Raw genomic sequence first — 18,255 nt, 5'->3', positions numbered from 1 at the left:
GGCCATTTTTTAGTTGTTGCTGTCCCGCTGTGCAGCACACATCGCTGTGTGTGACAGCGAGAAAGCAACAACTGAATGTGCAGGCAGCAGGAGCCGGCTTCTGCGGACTCTGGTAACCAATGTAAATATCGGGTAACCAAGAAGCCCTTTCCTTGGTTACCCGATATTTACCTTCGTTACCAGCCTCCGCCGCTCTCACTGTCAGTGCCGGCTCCTGCTCCTTGCACGTGTAGCTGTAGCCGATGTGTGCTGTAACTAGGAGAGCAGGGAGCCAGCGCTAAGCGGTGTGCGCTGCTCCCTGCACGTGTAGCTGCGTGCGCTGGTAACCAAGGTAAATATCGGGTTGGTTACCCGATATTTACCTTAAGGGGGCTTTACACGCTGCGACATCGCTAATGCGGAGTCGTTGGGGGTCACAGAATTTGTGACGCACATCCGGCCGCATTAGCGATGTTGCTGCGTGTGACACCGATGAGCGATTTTGCATCGTTGCAAAAACGTGCAAAATCGCTCATCGGTGACATGGGGGTCCATTCTCGATTATCGTTACTGCAGCAGTAACGATGTAGTTCGTCGCTCCTGCGGCAGCACACATCGCTCCGTGTGACGCCGCAGGAACGAGGAAGCTCTCCTGACCTGCGTCCCGGCCGCTATGCGGAAGGAAGGAGGTGGGCGGGATGTTCGTCCCGCTCATCTACGCCCCTCTGCTTCTATTGGGCGGCGGTTCAGTGACGCAGCTGTGATGCCACACGGATCGCACCCTTAGAAAGGAGGCGGTTCGCCGGTCACAGCGATGTCGCCGGGCAGGTAAGTATGTGTGACGGGTCTGGGCGATGTTGTGCGCCACGAGCAGCGATTTGCTCGTGTCGCACAACAGATGGGGGCGGGTACCCACACTAGCGATATCGGGACCGATATCGCAGTGTGTAAAGCGGCCTTTAGTTACCAAGCGCAGCATCGCTTCAGTGCGTCGCTGCTGGCTGGGGGCTGGTCACTGGTGACAGCTCACCAGCAACCCGTGTAGCGATGCTCCAGCGATCCCTGCCAGGTCAGGTTGCTGGTGGGATCGCTGGAGCGTCTGACTGTGTGACCTCTCACCAGCAACCTCCTAGCAACTAAGGCCGGTTTCACACATCCGGCTTTTCGCCGGTTTGCCGGATCCGGCCCTTTCCCGTACAGACAATACAGTACAGTGACAGCGCTGTAACTTCCGGGTCACATGCGCCGGTCACATGACAGCATGTGACGAGCGCTTGTTGCGCTGTCACTGTACTGTAGTCACTGTATGGGAGAGCGCCTGCGGCCACGGAGGCGAAAAGCCGGATGTGTGAAACCGGCCTTACCAGCGATCCCTATCAGGTTGTATCGTTGTTGGGATCGCTGGTAAGTTGTTTAGTGTGACGGTACCTTAATATAAAGCCTAATTATCGGAATTAGCACCTAACATGGTCTAGTTTTTATCTTGGTCTTTCCACACATTGCTGAGAGCTGTAGAGATATCGTACAGGACGCCCTGCAGGATCCTGAGCAGCTGCTGGATGTGACGTCATGGACGGAGGGAGGGTGTAGGAAGAGGAGCTACAGGAGACGCTGAGCCCTCTGCTGCTACCAGGGAAGGAATGGAGACTGCAGGAAAAGTAAGAGCCGGGGAATGGCAGGATCACATATTACACAGAGTTACACTTCAGTGCAAAAGAAAATGGAAACTGAAATCTGTTCATAATGTAACAACTGTGAAAGCTCCGGCTGCATTTCATTAGCATGTAGCAATGCTGTGAATGGCCTGTGTTTTCATGCCTTTTTGTACACTAAGGTTAAGTTCCCTCGATGAGGCTTTGACAATGCACATTTCGCTGTATCAAAAACGCATCACCTTACAGATCCGGAAAAGTGGATGGGATTTAATGAAATCTGCCTATGTGCTTTTATTCTTTGCTGCGTAACTGACCTGCGGTGCGTGTTTCAGATCCGCACCATGTTGATGTCTCTTGCGAGAACGCTGTTTTTTTTTATCTGTAGATTTTTCCCTGTAGAATTGCATTAGATGTGGAAAATCTGCACGTAAAAACTCATGTAATCTGCTTTTTTTTCAGCTATGGATTTAATTGCAATTCTATGGGTACGGGCAAACAATCAGCATTCGTTGTGTTCTGGACTCAGCGGCTCCTGACCTGTGGGGTGGGCGTCTCCTCCGCAGGAGACCGCAGCTGCTCGTACCCACGATTAGGGTTCAGGGCGCTGCGGTCTCTCGTTTGTGTTCTTTCTATGGAGAACACTTGCGACTGCGCAGCAGACAATTGACATGCTGCGGCTCAAAATGTCACACCACAGGTCAGTGTTTGCTGCGGGAAAAACAAGCATAGCGGGCATGGGATTTCTAGAAATCCCATTCACTGTGCTTATACTGTGCAACACAGTGTTTTGGACGCAGCTGAAGTTGAGCACCCTACAGGGTCTGGGTCTTGTCACCGGGTCGGTGAAGGATCAGGGGGTTATCACGGGTGGCCCTGCCCAGTTTTGTTACTCCGAGGTGTTCACAAAAAGGGATGCATGAATGATGGTGGGGAGATGAGGATGAAGGGTGGTGAGGGTAGTAGTTGGCTTCTGATGCCACCTGTGGTGTGCGGCCAGGGATTCTGCCGCTGCGGGTACTGTCCTCTGGGGCGGATGGTGTAGCAGCTGGGATGGTTCAGCTCCCCACAGGTAGAGCTAGGCCCCAGGGAGGATGACGGGGGTGGTAGTCTATGGTGGTGTACACTAAGTGCAGGACTGAGGATGCTGAAAGTAATAGGACAACACAGGCTGGTAGTTTATTCTACCTTTTTACTAGGCAGTTGTTATGGTCCCGCAATTACAGTGGTCTGGTCAGCCTGGTAGCAGTGGGGAATCTCTCTTTGCCAGGTGGGTTGGAAGCCTTCCTTAGTGCGCGCTGTGTATGGGTCGCTGTGGCGTGAAGCAGCACAGCGTCTCTCTTCTTAAATGCTTTATGTCTTGCCCCTTGTGGCAGGCAGCACGAGCCAGATGAAGGGCCCGCTTGTATTTTTGCTGCCGAAGGCTCTGTTATGCTACTTTGCCTTGGGAGTCTCTGGTGAGCCAGGAGATGTGGAATCTCCTGCTGTCCGGGTGTTACTGTTGGGCCGTTAACACCCGACAGTCGAGGATCCCGGTGTCCTGATTCTTGCGCTCGGTCCTGGAAAGCTTATGCAACAGCTTTGTTTGTTCTCCTGTCTAACACCCCCCCTCCCCCGTTTATTGTGAAGTTTGGTGCCCAAATCTGAATGTCTACACTTAAGCTAGCAAAGGCAATGACAATACTGAAGTGCTGTGCGCACGTTGCTTCTTTTTTCCTTGCGGTTTTTGGTGCAGAAAAAGCAGCAGCATGTCAATTGTTAGCCTGTTTTTTTCTGTGATTTTAGCTTTTCCAGGAATTTAATTCACAAAGAAAAACACACCAAAAACTGCGTTTTTCGGCCACAAGGTACATTTTGTTTGTTTTTTTTTTTTTGGGTGGAGAAAACTTCTGCAGCATGTGCACGCAAGACTACATTCCTTTGATGAACCTCTGGTGTTTTTAATGTTAGAAAAATGTTTGTTACTTTTTTTTGTGGGGTTTTTTTTTTTTGTTTTTCTTTTTTTACTCTGTCGATTTGTCTCTTTTCACTATGTCATGCTTTAATTAAATCTGCTTTTGTTTTTGATACTTTCTGATATTTGGCGTTAACAAAACTTTATTGGTATGCGTTGGTGCATTTAGAATGTGTTTCTGCTGTAGAAAGGTAAGAAAAACCCATGTGCGTTTATTAACCGGCAGATTTTCTACATGTAATGCAGGTCTATGAGAAAAGTCTGCATATAATACACTGCACATTCAATAGAAATACATGTAATGGTGCTGGACCAATAAAGCTCAAAAAGCCCAGAACACAAAGTAATTAGGTTAAAGGGGTGGTTCACCCCTTTTTTTTTTTTTTTTTATTTTCTATCAGTGCAACTTGCAATTTTAGGTGTTTTCTTCATTGGCCTCTATTTGCAGTTCTGGCACTGAGCGGTGCTATCCTGCACGCTCATTGCCGGTCACATGACCCCCTGGTGCTGTGGCTGCTAGTATCCTCTGACGTCACGTCAAGTTCCGGGCTCTCAGACTTGACGTTACATCAGGGAATGCTGGCGCCACTCACACTGACTGGGCTGTGGGCGGTGACTACCGCACGTCACAGCTCAGCATCGAGGGGGGGATCCGGAGGGCGCCAGTGTGGAGCAGTGAAGAGCACTTAGCAGATCTGTGAGGTACGGGGCGCAAGTGTGAAGTACAGGGGGGTTTCTTCAGCTGAACCCACCCACCCCCCCCTCCTTTCCCCTTCCCCCAACCTTCCTGTCACGCAAGTATGTGGTCACACTATCCAGCTGCCCGCTCTGCTCAGCTGTCAGGAGAGCGTGTGGTGTCGGGCAGTGTGATCATGTACTCCCATCAGCAGCACAGGTGACCGGACACTGAATGGGTCCAACTTTCTCCACTCTGTGACTTGTTGTGCTGGAGACAGTTGGTCCCATGCAGCACAAGTCATAGTGTTCAGTAACTTGGTGACATGCAGCACGAGTCACAGAGTGGAGCAAGTTAGTGACATGTAGCACACTGTGTCAGACCACAGCATGTCACCAACTTGCTCTGCTCTGTCACCTGTCCTGCTGCATGTCACCAAGTTACTCCACACTGTGACTTGTCCTGCATGGGACCAACTGTCTCCACTCTGTCACCTGCACAACAAGTTGGTGACATGCAGCACAGCATGTGACAGAGCACCTCTCTTCCTGCTCTTTTCCCTCTCTTCCCTGTCTCTCTCTCTTCTTCCTCATCCTCTTCCTCCTTCCAGAAATCTCCCTTCCTATCATGGAAGGGTGAGCAGGAGTAATAAACATGGAGTCTCTAAGTGTGTCTGTGTATTTATTTCTAATTGTTGTTTTTCTCTGTGTGGTGTCTTTTTTTTTTTTTTTTTAACCCTTTATTGGAGATTCTTAATGGCCAGGTCAAACTTGGCCTGACATTAAGAATCTCGGGCTTTATACCAGCTGGTAAAACAAAGCTGGTATTCAACCCTTATTACCTAGCACCAGGGCCACTGGAAGAGTTGGACACAGCGCCAAAAGATGGCGCTTCTATGAAAGCGCCATTTTCTGGGGCTGCTGTGGACTACAATTCGCAGCGGGGCGGGAAGCTGGGGCCACCCTGTACTGCGGATTCCAATCCCCAACTGTCTAGTTGTACCCGGCTGGATACAAAAAATGGGCGAAGCCCACGTCCTTTTTTTTTTTTCTTTTCCTAATTTCATGAAATTGTTAAAAGAAAAAAAAAAAAGGGCTCCCTTATATTTTTGGTTCCCGGCCGGGTACAAATAGGCAGCTGGGGGTTGGGAGCAGCCCGTACCTGGCTAGCATACAAAAAATATGTGGAAGCTCGCGTAATTTTTTTTTTTTTTTTTTTTTTTTTTATATAGTTTTGAGGCAAAAAAAAAAAATCTTCCCTGGATATTTCATTGCCAGTGTAGGTAACACCAAGCAGTAGCTGCTTGGGGTTACCCTTAGCAATAGAAAATGCAGCGGGAGTCCACGAATTTATTTATTTATTTTACCCCCTAACCCTAGGGTTATGTGTTTGGTGGTGTTGTGGTGTTGTGGTGTTGTGGTGTTGTGGTGTGTGTGTGTGCGCGTGTTTTTTTTTTTTTTTTTTTTTTTTTTATATCGACATGGGCTTCGCCTGTTGAGCACCAGAGCATTTTACTGCTCACTCATCCCTACTCCTGACCACACAGCCAGCAGAACAAGTAATCAGATGACTCTAGTTATGTGTCACCCTGCATCCTCACCCTGCATCCATCGCAGCATGTGAGGTCAGCTGAGTTCAGTCCGGCACTGGAGTCAGCTGATCTGAACTCAACTGAATTCCAACCCGCACATGCTGCGATGGATGCAGCGGGACACAGAACAAGTAATCGTCCGACATTGGAGTCAGCTGATCTGAACTCCTGACCATACAGTCTGCACACAGTCACACATGATCTGCAGCAGGCAGTGACTGCTGTTAACCTGTATCCATCTCAGCGTGTGCGGGCTGTGAGATGAGGAGTTCAGCTTACTCCAGTGCCAGCTGATAAACTCTGTCTCGCTGCAGAAGGATCCAGTAAAATAACAATTGCTGTTGCATGCGTTGCACATTTAATCCACAGGATCCGGTCATATGCGGTTTGCGTTTTTTTGCCTACAGTCAAAAAAACGTTGATGGGAAAGTAGCCTGCAAAATGCATGCCCACGGATGATACGGACATCACACAGAGGCTAGGCAAGAAGGGAAAAGGCAATCTCATGACCTCATAATCATCCCCCCCCCAATTTTTTTTTTCCACATGTTGTGCCGGCTAAGGCTGCTTTCATACATCAGTTTTTTGCCATCAGGCACAATCCGGCAAAAAACGGATAAAGCTGAATCCGTTTTTTTCCTCATTGAATTGTATTAGCGCTGGGATCTGCCTGATGCCCTTGCGTTACATCCGTTGTGCACGGATCCGGCAAAATGTATGTGTCCAGCTACCGGAAAGGATGCAGCACGCAACATCAGTGGCAACAAAACTGATCCGGCGTTATGTACAATGAAAGCCTATCAGCACTGGATCCGTCATAGTGCGCCATACAACGCATTACAGCGACTGATTAAGTTTTTTTTCTACTGAGCATACTCAGTAGCACAACGGATCCGTCCAAAAACAGAAGGAACTGATGGAAAAAACTGATGCAACTGATCAATTTTTTCGCCTGATCCATTGCATCAGTTTTTACACCAGATTGTGCCTGATCACAATTTCTGTACAACACTCACACTCACACACTATGAACTATATGAGAACAAGCAGAAGATAGCCGCTTTCTTCCCCTGGCTGTGCAGAGCTGGGAGCTTCTGCTATCTCTATTGTGATTTCTCTCAGTGCATCCACACTAGTAATGTGTCGGGACTCGCGAACGATCCGACACAAAGATCCGGCTCCCTGCTGTGACTGACAGAAGCCAGATCCCCAATGTGAGCCAATAAATTCCCTAAACGGCTCTTTTCGCCGCTGAAACCCCCCCCATCCGTGGCTAAACCCCCGCTCACTCAACAATCTGTTGGTCCCTTATAAGTGTCCAACGTTTAACCGCGGGTGGCCGGGGTTTAATCGGCTTTACTATAATCTTAAATGTGTTCACCTAGTGCGAACATATATTTAATAAGGAGCCAGGGATGATCCGAATGAGCCGGTTGTTTTTGGTGATCGGAGCCATGGGAACCGGATCACCAAAAGAGCCTGACTTCCCATCACTAATCCACACAGGGAAGAGTCAGGGAGGAGCCTTTGGGTGGAGAGCTGAGTGGGTGTGTTAGATACAGTCCTACAGAGTACAGACAGAATTATGGGAGTTGTAGGAACTGAACCCAGGAAGTCAGGAGAGAGATTAACCCCATCAGAGCTGGAGCCAATAATCAGGATGTGCTGCTAGAGCACGATAAAAGGTTATATTGCTGAAATAACATAATAGATGTGTGGAGAGGCACATATTAGCAAGATTTATGAGAAAAAAAAAAATCAGTTTTGGTAACTGGACAACTTCTTTAAGTGCCAATACTTCTTTCCACCATTGAAACGGAACTGTACAGTGTCAACAGAAGCAGAAAACATGAGTGTTACTTACTTAGAAATCAGAGGGTTCAAAAGCTGCAGATGGATCCGGCAGGTGGTGCGCGTGGCCCATAGTGAAGCTAGGGCTTCCCTGGAGAGGCTGAAGGAAAGTCTAAGGCTATGTGCGCACGTTGCGTTCTCTGCAGTGCGGAAAAGAACACATCCTCTGCCGACATCCCCGCACACATCCCGACATCCCCGCACACATCCCGACATTACTGCCGGCTGAAAGCCGACACACTATTGCGCAATGAGAATGAACTCGGGTGAACGTCACCCGACTTCATTGTCATCCCGCGGCTCTGTCTGTGTGTGGCAGCCTGATTAGCGGTCACCCGTGAAGGACTCACCGGTGACCGCTAATCCCCTGAGTGACTGAAGTGAGCAGTGCGATTATCGCTGCCGTCACTCAGGTTACCCGCGGCTAGCTGGATTCCTCCACCCGAGACCGCAACTCACCTGTGACTTCATCGCTGACAGCGCGGCTCACTTCAGTCACTTGGGCGACTTGCTGTCACAGTTGGAGGATCCAGCGGTGGCCGCGAGTAACCTGAGGGACGTCATCTGACGGCGCTGATCGCGCGGCTCGGTGTTCTACTCCTGCTCTTGTCAGCTTCATGTAGCAGAGCTGGATGCGTCGCGGGACCTCCGTGGATTACGTCGGACCTGGAGGGGTATTTGAGGATTTTAATAAAGTGGCGAAAGAGGGTGTTTGGTGTTTTTTTTTTTTTTTTTGTCTTTTATTCCAAATAAAGGTTTTTTGTTTGAATGTGTGTGTTTTATTTTCTTTAACTTACAGGTTAATCATGGAAGGTATCTCGGGGAGACACCTGCCATAATTAACCTCTTATTACCCCAATTGCCACCGCGCTAGGGCAATTAGGGATGAGCTGGGTAAAATCCTGAGACTGTGGCATATAATGGATGCGGCAATTCCGGGCGGCTGCTGGCTGATATTGTTAGGCTGGGGGGCTCCCCATAACGTGGCGGTCCCCATCCTGAGAATACCAGCCGTGTGGCTTTATCTTGGCTGGTATCAAAATTGGAGGGGACCGCACGCCTTTTTTTTTTTTTTTAATTTATTTATTTTACTGCACTACATAGACCCGCCCACCGGCGGCTGTGATTGGTTGCAGTGAGACATCTGTCACTCACCGTGGGGGCGTGTCTGACTGCAACCAACCATAGGTGCCGGTGGGCGGGGAAGCAGGGAATACGAGATTGAATAATAAGCGGCCGGCTTTTTAAAAAGCAGGAGAAGCCGCAGAGGGGTGTGACAGCCGTGCAGCGCCCCGCCGGTGTTCGGTCAGTGATCGGTGAGCATAAGAGTGGGGAGAGGGATAGACTGCAGAGAGACCGACAGACAGAGAGAGAGACCAACATTGCAACCAAAACGCACAAAAGAAGTGACATGTTGCTTTTTAGAACGCAGCGCCTTGGCAGCAGTCGAAACGCTGCGATGTAAAACGCAACGTGCGCATGGCATGAAATTTTCACAATCTTCATAGATTGTGCTGGGGATGCAGGACGCATGCAGTTACGCAGCAGTGCAATACGCAACATAACTGCATGCAAATACGCAACGTGCGCACATAGCCTAAGGCTGCTTTCATACTACGTTTTTTTTTTTTAACATGCATCATGAACTTTTTTTTTTTTTTTTTGCTGTAAAAGTGGATCCTGTTTTTACAAAGAAAAACGCATGCAAACGCATGTGTTATTTTGCAGGATGCTGTCACTTGAAGTTTATGGGTGGGCATTGAAGTCATGTGATCGGGAGTGAGGGGAACTGAACGTGACAGACTGGGAGCCGGCATCTGACAGCTGCGGACGCTGGTAACCAAGGAAAACATCAGGTAACTAAGCAAAGTGCTTTGCTTGGATACCCGATTTTTACCTTGGTTACGAGTGTCCGCAGCTGCTAGAAGCCGGGCTGCCTGCTCCCTGCACACGTAACCAAGGTAAACATCGGGTAACTAAGCGAAGCGCTTTGCTTGGTTACCCGATATTTACCTTGGTTACGAGCGTCCGCCACTCTCAGGCAGGAGAGAGAGAGAGGAGAGAGGGGGGGAGAGAGAGGTAGGGGGAGAGAGGGGGACTGATCACGCCAGGCTGGTTCCTTTCTCGCCTTTTCATTGGGGGACACAGACAGTGGGTTATATGTTGTCTCCAGGGGAGGCTTGACACTAGATTTAAAAAAGAGTTAGCTCCTCCTCCCACAGCATATAACCCCGGCTAGGCGGGAACTAGCCCAGTTCTTTAGTGTCAGCCCGGTGTACGGGCAGAGGAAACCTGACCTGCAACAGCCGTCAGTCTTCCCTCGCGCCCATGTGGTCGGGTCTGCGTACCCCTCCAGGCTCCCTGGAAGCACCTCACAGAGGTAGCTCCAGAGGGCTAGGCAGAACCGAGTATCTGCTAGCCTTGAGCCGAAGATGCATCCCGAGATCCCCGCATCCCAGGACCGACGCGTCTTCAGACGGAGCAAGGGCAGGTAGGGAGACGATGAGTCAGTCCCCTGCATTCAGACCGCCGCCTGAGAAGGCGCCGGTGGGGCGATGCAGGCCGGGATCCCGGGGAAGCATCATTAATTTAGCTCCCGGCGTCGGCCTGCATGTTTAGCAACACCCCCTCCACTGCTCTAGAAGCCGCTCCCTCTAGTGGGCCGTCTCTCCCCTCCACGCTGCCAGAGAATCCTGGACGCCATTACACGTGGGGAGCAGACTTGGGTGAGACCGCCTCCTTGGCTCTGCAACTCTGCAGCACTATATACCGCTCTGTTCAGTGGTATATCGCTGTCTTCCTAGCAGTGTGTGCCTGCTGGCTGGCGGTGTATATCAGCTTTCAGCGGTATATACTGACTGTGCCTGCAGGTATATATTGACTGTTTGGCAGTGTGTGCCACTTTACTATTGGTATATACCGGCTCTGTATAGCAGTCCCTTTCTAATACTGCTAGTAGCTCCTCACCCACAGTAGTGTAATACTGCTAAAGGCTCACAGTATAATTATACGTTTGTTGCTGACATGCGTAAAAACCGCAAGGGTGATAAAGCTTCCCAGGCATCCTCTATGGACCTGTACTATGCTTGCACCACCTGTGGAAGCTCGTTTCCCAATGGGCGAAGCTATCCACTCTGCCGAGGCTGCGATGCCCCTACTACAATGTCACAACAGGCGTTGCCGGGGGTTCGACCCCGGCCGCCATTCAGGCAGCACCCCCATCTGAGGAGGCTATCCCTGCATGGGCTCTTCTGATGTCTAAAAGGTTAGATGATCTGGCCGCTCAGATATCTCAGCCTTCCACAGGCTCCCACAGCCTCCCCCCGGCTCAGCTCCCCCAGGGGAGCCCGCCTTCGTCTGGTGTATCATCCCCAGTACGTAAAAAGGCTGTCTCCAAAAGGCGCCATTGCGACCACTCCGCCTCATCTGACTCACACGATGGTCAGTCTGACTCAGACTCCGTGACCTTTAGTAGTCACGATTCCCGAGACTCTGACTCTGATTTCAGATGTCCCTTCTGAGTCTAGGCATATGGAAGACACTCTGATAGCGGCTGTCAATCATTCTCTGTTGATTTCTGATCAGCCCTCGGACCCGACTTCTCAGTCGGCAATCAAGCGAGCCAAGAAGCCGCCTAACTCCTTTGCCCAGGATCCGATTTTTCATCAAATCGTATCTAAACAGTGGGATCACCCTGATAGGAGGTTTAATAAGAAATCCTCCTGTTCATTCGCTTATCCCTTTCCCCCGGAAATGGTTAAGCCCTGGTCGGTACCCCCCCGTGGTGGATCCGCCAGTATCCAGACTGGCTAAACACACGGTTATGTCTGTTTCAGACAACGCGTCTCTTAAAGACTCGTCTGACCGCGCAGTTGATGCTGCGGTCAAATCTATTTTTCAGGCTTCGGGCTCCTCTCTACGCCCCCTGTTTGCCATAACATGGGTGGCTAGAGCTATGAGCGTGTGGAGTAGGAACTTGCGCAAGTTGCTCCGCTCTTGCAATATTCCTCCGGAGGCTCTTGAGATTCTTGATTTGTTCTCTATCGCCTCTAATTATCTTCTTCACGGCTCTCTAGATGCAGCCAGCTGGTCAGCCCTAACGGCAGCCAATGCTGTCTTCGCCCGCAGGGTTCTGTGGCTAAAAATCTGGAATGCGGACAGTGCCTCCAAAAAGTCCCTGTCCACACTTCCCTTCCAGGGTCTTCGTCTATTTGGTGAATCCCTGGACAAACTCATATCTAAGGCGACGGGTGGTAAAAGTACCATTCTACCACAAAAGCGGCCTGTAGCCAGAAATTTCAAAAAATCTTCCTGGCGCAGGCAGTCCTTTCGGCCGGCTCCCCAAAAGATATCGGCCCAAGGACCGTCCCAACGCTCAGATCAAGGATCCGGTCCCTCAAGGGGCTCTTCTTGGCGTTCCCACACCAAGCAGCCCAAATCCAAGGGACCTCGATCTGTACAGGCCCCCTCAGCATAACGCCAGGTATCCCGCAGATCCGACTCCTGTGGGAGGACGGCTTCTGCATTTCCGGGATATCTGGCTAGAAGACACTCACGATGCCTGGGTTCGAGAAATCGTCACCTCGGGTTACAAGATCGATTTCCATTCCCTGTCGGCCACCAGGTTTCTGCGTTCTCGTCTCCCAAAGTCCAAGACGCAAAACCAGGCCTTAATTCAGGCCATAGCTTCTTTACAAAAGGCAAACGTTATCATTCCAGTGCCCCTGGAACAGCACGGCAAAGGTTTCTATTCAAACCTTTTTGTCGTTCCCAAAAAAGATGGCTCTGTCCGCCCTATCTTGGACCTCAAACGGCTAAACAAATTCGTACGCATTCGTACTTTCCGAATGGAATCTCTAAGAGCAGTGCTAGCCGCCATGGAACCTGGAGAATTCCTAGCTTCCATAGACGTTCAAGATGCCTATTTACACATTCCCATATGTGTCTCTCATCAACAGTTCCTTCGCTTTGCCGTAGGACACCGTCATTTCCAATTCAGAGCCCTTCCCTTTGGACTAGCTACTGCGCCTCGGGTCTTCACAAAGGTCATGGCGGCCGTCATGTCCATTTTACACCCCAGAGGCATCCTGGTCGTTCTCTACTTGGACGACCTTCTGGTCAAAGGGAGCTCTCCTCACGTTTGCTCAGAAAGCGTGCAGATTTGCCTAGACACCCTGTCAAGGCTAGGGTGGCTTGTCAATTTCAACAAGTCATCCCTCATTCCTCGTCAACGCATCACCTTTTTAGGTATGCTGATAGACACGGCTCAGTCCCGGAGGACAAGAGGTCTTCCCTGATCCGGGCTGCCCAATCCCTGCTCTTGCCGTCACACATCCCTTCGGAACGGAATGGGAGTGTTAGGCAAAATGGTGGCGGTCATCGAAGCAGTGTCCTTTGCCCAATTCCATCTGTGCCCTCTGCAACTGGATCTTCTATCCTCCTGGGACAAGAATCCAGCTTCCCTGGACTGGTCAGTCCGCCTGTCTCGGTCTGCGCTCAGCTCCCTAGTCTGGTAGACTCAAGCCTCATCCCTATCTCAAGGTAAGTCCTTCCGCCCGGTCCACTGGCAGGTTGTCACGACGGATGCCAGCCTGATAGGCTGGGTGGTGGTGTTTCTCCACCACACTGTTCAGGGATGCTGGTCTCCTTCCGAGCGCTCTCTGCACATCAATGTTCTGGAGATCGGAGCCATATTTCTGGCCCTTCAGAATCTTCAACCCTTATTACTGGGCCTCCCTGTTCGGATCCAGTCAGACAATGCCACGGCCGTGGCTTACATCAACCGTCAGGGAGGAACTCGCAGCAGGGCAGCGATGAAGGAGGTATCCAAAATTCTTCGTGGGGCAGAGAAGCACATCCCCCATCATCTCAGCTGTCCATATCCCAGGGGTAGACAACTGGGCCGCAGACTTTCTCAGCAGGCAAGGTCTAGCGGCGGGAGAATGGTCCCTCCACGACGAAGTGTTCCATCAGATCACTCTTCGATGGGGGCTCCCGGATGTGGACCTCATGGCGTCTCGAATGAATGCCAAGATATGTCCCTTCATATCGCGGTCAAGAGACCCGCTAGCGTTAGGCTCCAACGCTCTAGTCTTTCCATGGTCGCAGTTCCGCCTACCCTACATCTTCCCTCTGTTTCCTCTCATTCCGAGAGTAATCAAGAAAATCAAAGCGGAGGGAATCCCGGTGATCCTCGTGGCCCCGGACTGGCCCAGGAGGGCCTGGTACCCAGAGCTTCCTCCAACCTCTCAGCGACACTCCCTGGCGTCTTCCCGACCGCCCGGATCTTCTGTCGCAAGGGCCAATATTCCACCAGAATACGGCACGGCTGCATTTGACGGCGTGGCGCTTGAATCCCTGATTCTAGCCAGATCGGGGTTTTCTTCCAGGGTAGTTCATACTATGCTTAATGCTCGGAAGCCTTCCTCCGCCAGCATTTACCACAGGACCTGGAAGACCTATCTTGCCTGGTGTGACCGTCATGGTCGGTCACCCCTGACCTTTTCAATCCCTAACGTTCTTGCTTTTCTGCAAGACGGTCTGGACTCGGGTCTTGCTCTCAGTACCCTTAAAGGACAAGTTTCTGCCTTGTCGATCTTTTTTCCAGAAGCAGCTGGCTTCTCGCCCTCACGTCCGTACCTTCCTTCAAGGGGTGGCGCATTTGATCCCTCTTTATCGCCACCCCTTGGATCCCTGGGATCTGAATCTGGTTCTGGGAGTTCTTCAACTTCCTCCCTTCGAACCTCTGAGAGAAATCTCTCTTCAAAGACTATCTTGGAAAGTTGCCTTTTTAGTCGCTATCACCTCTATCAGGCGAGTGTCCGAACTGGCAGCTCTTTCCTGTCGTTCACCTTACCTGATATTCCATCATAAGGTGGTTCTTCGGCCTTCCCCTGCTTTCCTTCCGAAGGTCGTATCCTCTTTCCACCTGAACGAGGACATTGTGTTGCCGTCATTCTGCCCGGCCCCGGTCCACTCCTCTTGAGAAAGCCCTTCACAATCTGGATCTTGTCAGGGCTTTGCGGATCTACATTTCCAGGACCGCGCCGTTGCGCACATCTGATGCCCTTTTCGTCCTCCCAGTAGGACACAAGAAGGGCAACCCAGCATCTAAATCCACGATTTCCCGATGGATCAGGACTGCCATCTGTGAGGCATACAAGGCACTAGGTGTCGTTCCCCCTCAATCTGCGTGTGCCCATTCTACACGGGCAGTGGGTGCCTCCTGGGCTATCCGCCATCAGGCTTCGGCAGCCCAACTTTGCAAGGCCGCTACCTGGTCCAGTGTGCACACGTTCACTAAATTCTACAGAGTGCATACGCATGCCTCCGCGGATGCTGCTCTTGGAAGACAAGTTCTTCAGGCGGCAGTGGCCCATTTATAAGTGGCCACTGCTCGGTTCTGACAGTGTTTTCATATGAGTTCACTGCTGTTGCAGTTGTTAGTCAGCTCTTAGGGGCACTTTGCACACTGCGACATCGCAGGTGCGATGTCGGTGGGGTCAAATTGAAAATGACGCACTTCCGGCATCGCATGCGACATCGCAGTGTGTAAAGGCTGGATGATACGATTAACGAGCGCAAAAGCGTCGTAATCGTATCATCGGTGCAGCGTCGGCGTAATCCATGATTACGCTGATGCGACGGTCCGATGTTGTTCCTCGCTCCTGCGGCATCACACATCGCTGTGTGTGAAGTCGCAGGAGCGAGGAACGTCTCCTACCGGCCTCACTGCGGCTTCCGTAGGATATGCGGAAGGAAGGAGGTGGGCAGGATGTTTACATCCTGCTCATCTCCGCCCCTCCGCTCTGATTGGCTGCCTGCCGTGTGACGTCGCAGTGACGCCGCACAACCCGCCCCCTTAACAAGGAGGCGGGTCGCCGGCCACAGGGACGTCGCACGGCAGGTGAGTGTGTGTGTGAAGCTGGCGTAGCGATAACTTTCGCTACGCCAGCTATCACCACATATCGCTGCTGCGACGGGGGCGGGCACTATCGCACTCTGCATCGCAGCATCGGGCTGCGATGTCGTAGTGTGCAAAGCCCACCTTAGCCTGACGTTATACACTGTTGTTAGTTCAGTTCCCACCCAGGGACTGCTTTGGGACGTCCCACTGTCTGTGTCCCCCAATGAAAAAAGGCGAGAAAGGAAGGACATGTGTACTCACCGTAAAATGTCTTTCTTGGAGCCTTTCATTGGGGGACACAGCTCCCGCCCTAGTGGTTTTGGTTATCCTTTTCCTACTGCTTTTACACCAAACTGGGCTAGTTCCCGCCTAGCCGGGGTTATATGCTGTGGGAGGAAGAGATAACTCTTTTTTTTTTTTTTTTTTAAATCTAGTGTCAAGCCTCCCCTGGAGACAACATATAACCCACTGTCTGTGTCCCCCAATGAAAGGCTCCAAGAAAGACATTTTACGGTGAGTACACAAAAATGTCCTTTTCTGGGCATGCTCAGTAGAGCAAGCAGGATCCTGTCTATCAGCATGCCAGTGTTCACATGCGTTTGCGTGCAGTATAGTCAGGATCCAGTGAAAAACAGTATTTGGATGCAGCTCAAAAACGCTACAAGTAGCAGTTTTTGAAAAAAGTAAAAAAACTGCAAGTCGCTGGATCCTCATTATAACGTACGCAAACGCATGTTGACGCGAGTCAATTGCAAATGCATTGAAATGGAAACGCATTTGCACTGGATCCGTTTTTGTGTTAAAAAAACGTTCATGACGCATGTTAAAAAAAAAGTGTGAAAGCAGCCTAACTTCTCCCAGAGTGAGTTGTGCAGAGCGGGTGGCAGAGAAAAAGCGATACAGGCCGGAGCACCCCGGCCGGTGGTGTTCCGGCTGTATAGAAGTTGCGTGTAAGATAGCATGTGACGTCACAGGGTCAAAAAAAAAATATTATTTTACTTTAACCATTCTATTTAAGAGGTTTACACGAAGTACCACTTGATAGCTAGTTGCTCTACCGTTTCTGTAGCGCTAATGCTCAATTTATATATCTTGCATATAATACTCGGCGTATCCACAGGAGAAATTAACGTACTGCTTATTTGAAACACGCATTGCAAGTCAATTTTTGCAGAGTGAAAAAAAAGCAGAGTAGGCAGATTTTTATAAATCCCATCCACTTTGCTAAGATTGTAAGACACTGCGCTTTTGTCACTGTGAAAATACACAGCATCAAAAACTCCAAAAAAGCTCATCCTGGGAACGTAGCCTAAGAAACTATGTTTTATATGCAGCTTCACAAACTGTTCATGTGAACTTATGCAGAAAAAATAATTTTCTGGAACGATAAAAACAGCATCCAGTCCTGCAGGAATAAAGCTTGAATCCAGGCCTAAATGTTTAAAAGTTTTGCAGTTTCACTAAATAAATATCATCCTTATGAATATTGTAAATTTTCCAACATACTTTAATTCCTTGTGGTTTTCAAAATCTCCACCTTTTGGTCATTGAATAGATTTCTTCAGTGCCGCTAACATCAGGGACGTGTGGTGAATGCTACATTATGTATATTGAAACACCCATGTAAAAAAAAAATGCAGTGACATGACAAGCTACAGTAGTCATATGCTGAATAGTTTCAAGTTCAATTTATGTATTGTTTATAAAATGAATGTGGACTCCTTTTCGGAGCTGTAGTACATAGAAGGATCTCTCTGTTTTAATGCATGCACTTTATACTTTAAAGGGAACCAATCATCAGGATTTTCGTGTATAAGCTGCAGCCAGTGCAGTACTGGCACTATCATGCACAGTGTGTACATACCATCAGGGGGCAGCTCGGGTGTTTAGGCAGTGAAATACAACTTTATAAAGTTTGAAATTTCGTGCACTTTTTGATTGACGTGTGCACCTCTCTGTTAATGTCCGGGCGGGTTATGCAGGAGTTCCCCGCCCCCCACCAGCCTGTTCCTCCCTCTCTCCTGATGTCCGGGCGGGTTATGCACGTGTTCCCCGCCCCCCCCGCGCCGCCTGTTCCTCCCTCCCTCCCTCCCTCCCTCTGGCTGTATGTACATATCTAATCTTCAGAAACATGGCGCCGGAGTGGGCCTCTGCGCATAGCGCTTATCTCCGGCGTCATGTTTCTGAAGCCCCCGCATTACACAACTTGCTGTCTGAGAGGAGGGCGGCGCATGCGCCCTCGTTTCTTCACAGCACCTTGTGACCGCGGGAGCGCGCGCGATTAGAACAGGACAGAACAGCTGACCGGAGGACGCGATCAGCTGTAGCTACGATGGCATGCCGCGTCAGGACACCGGGCCAGGACAGCAGCCGCGAAGGACAACGGGACGCCACAGGAAAATGCCACCAGCAGGATTCATCTCACTGTCCTGCAGGTATGTTTGAAGGAGGAGGAGGAAGAGGATGATAATGATGATGGAGGATGATGAGGATGGAGGAGGAGGAGGATAATGGAGGAGGATAATGAGAAGGATAATGATGATGGAGGATAATGATGATGGAGGAGGAGGAGGATAATGATAATGAGGAGGATAATGATGATGGAGGAGGATAATGATGGAGGAGGAGGATAATGAGAAGGATAAT

At 50.3% G+C, this 18,255-nt stretch overlaps 1 protein-coding gene across 1 annotated transcript in view; it reads left to right on the top strand.

Annotated features, from left to right (window-relative positions):
• The first annotated feature begins 1,562 nt into the window (after nt 1-1,562).
• The window catches only part of LOC142311983 (alcohol dehydrogenase 1-like), a 145,915-nt gene continuing 129,222 nt past the window's right edge, over nt 1,563-18,255 (top strand). The window contains exon 1 of the mRNA XM_075350861.1: nt 1,563-1,637. Coding sequence (XP_075206976.1) covers nt 1,620-1,637 — 18 coding nt within the window. The 5' untranslated portion in view covers nt 1,563-1,619. The remainder of the gene's footprint in view (nt 1,638-18,255) is intronic.

This window comes from Anomaloglossus baeobatrachus, chromosome 1 (assembly GCF_048569485.1).
Source record: "Anomaloglossus baeobatrachus isolate aAnoBae1 chromosome 1, aAnoBae1.hap1, whole genome shotgun sequence".
Taxonomy (NCBI): domain Eukaryota; kingdom Metazoa; phylum Chordata; class Amphibia; order Anura; family Aromobatidae; genus Anomaloglossus; species Anomaloglossus baeobatrachus.
This window is presented reverse-complemented; position numbering and strand designations above follow the sequence as displayed.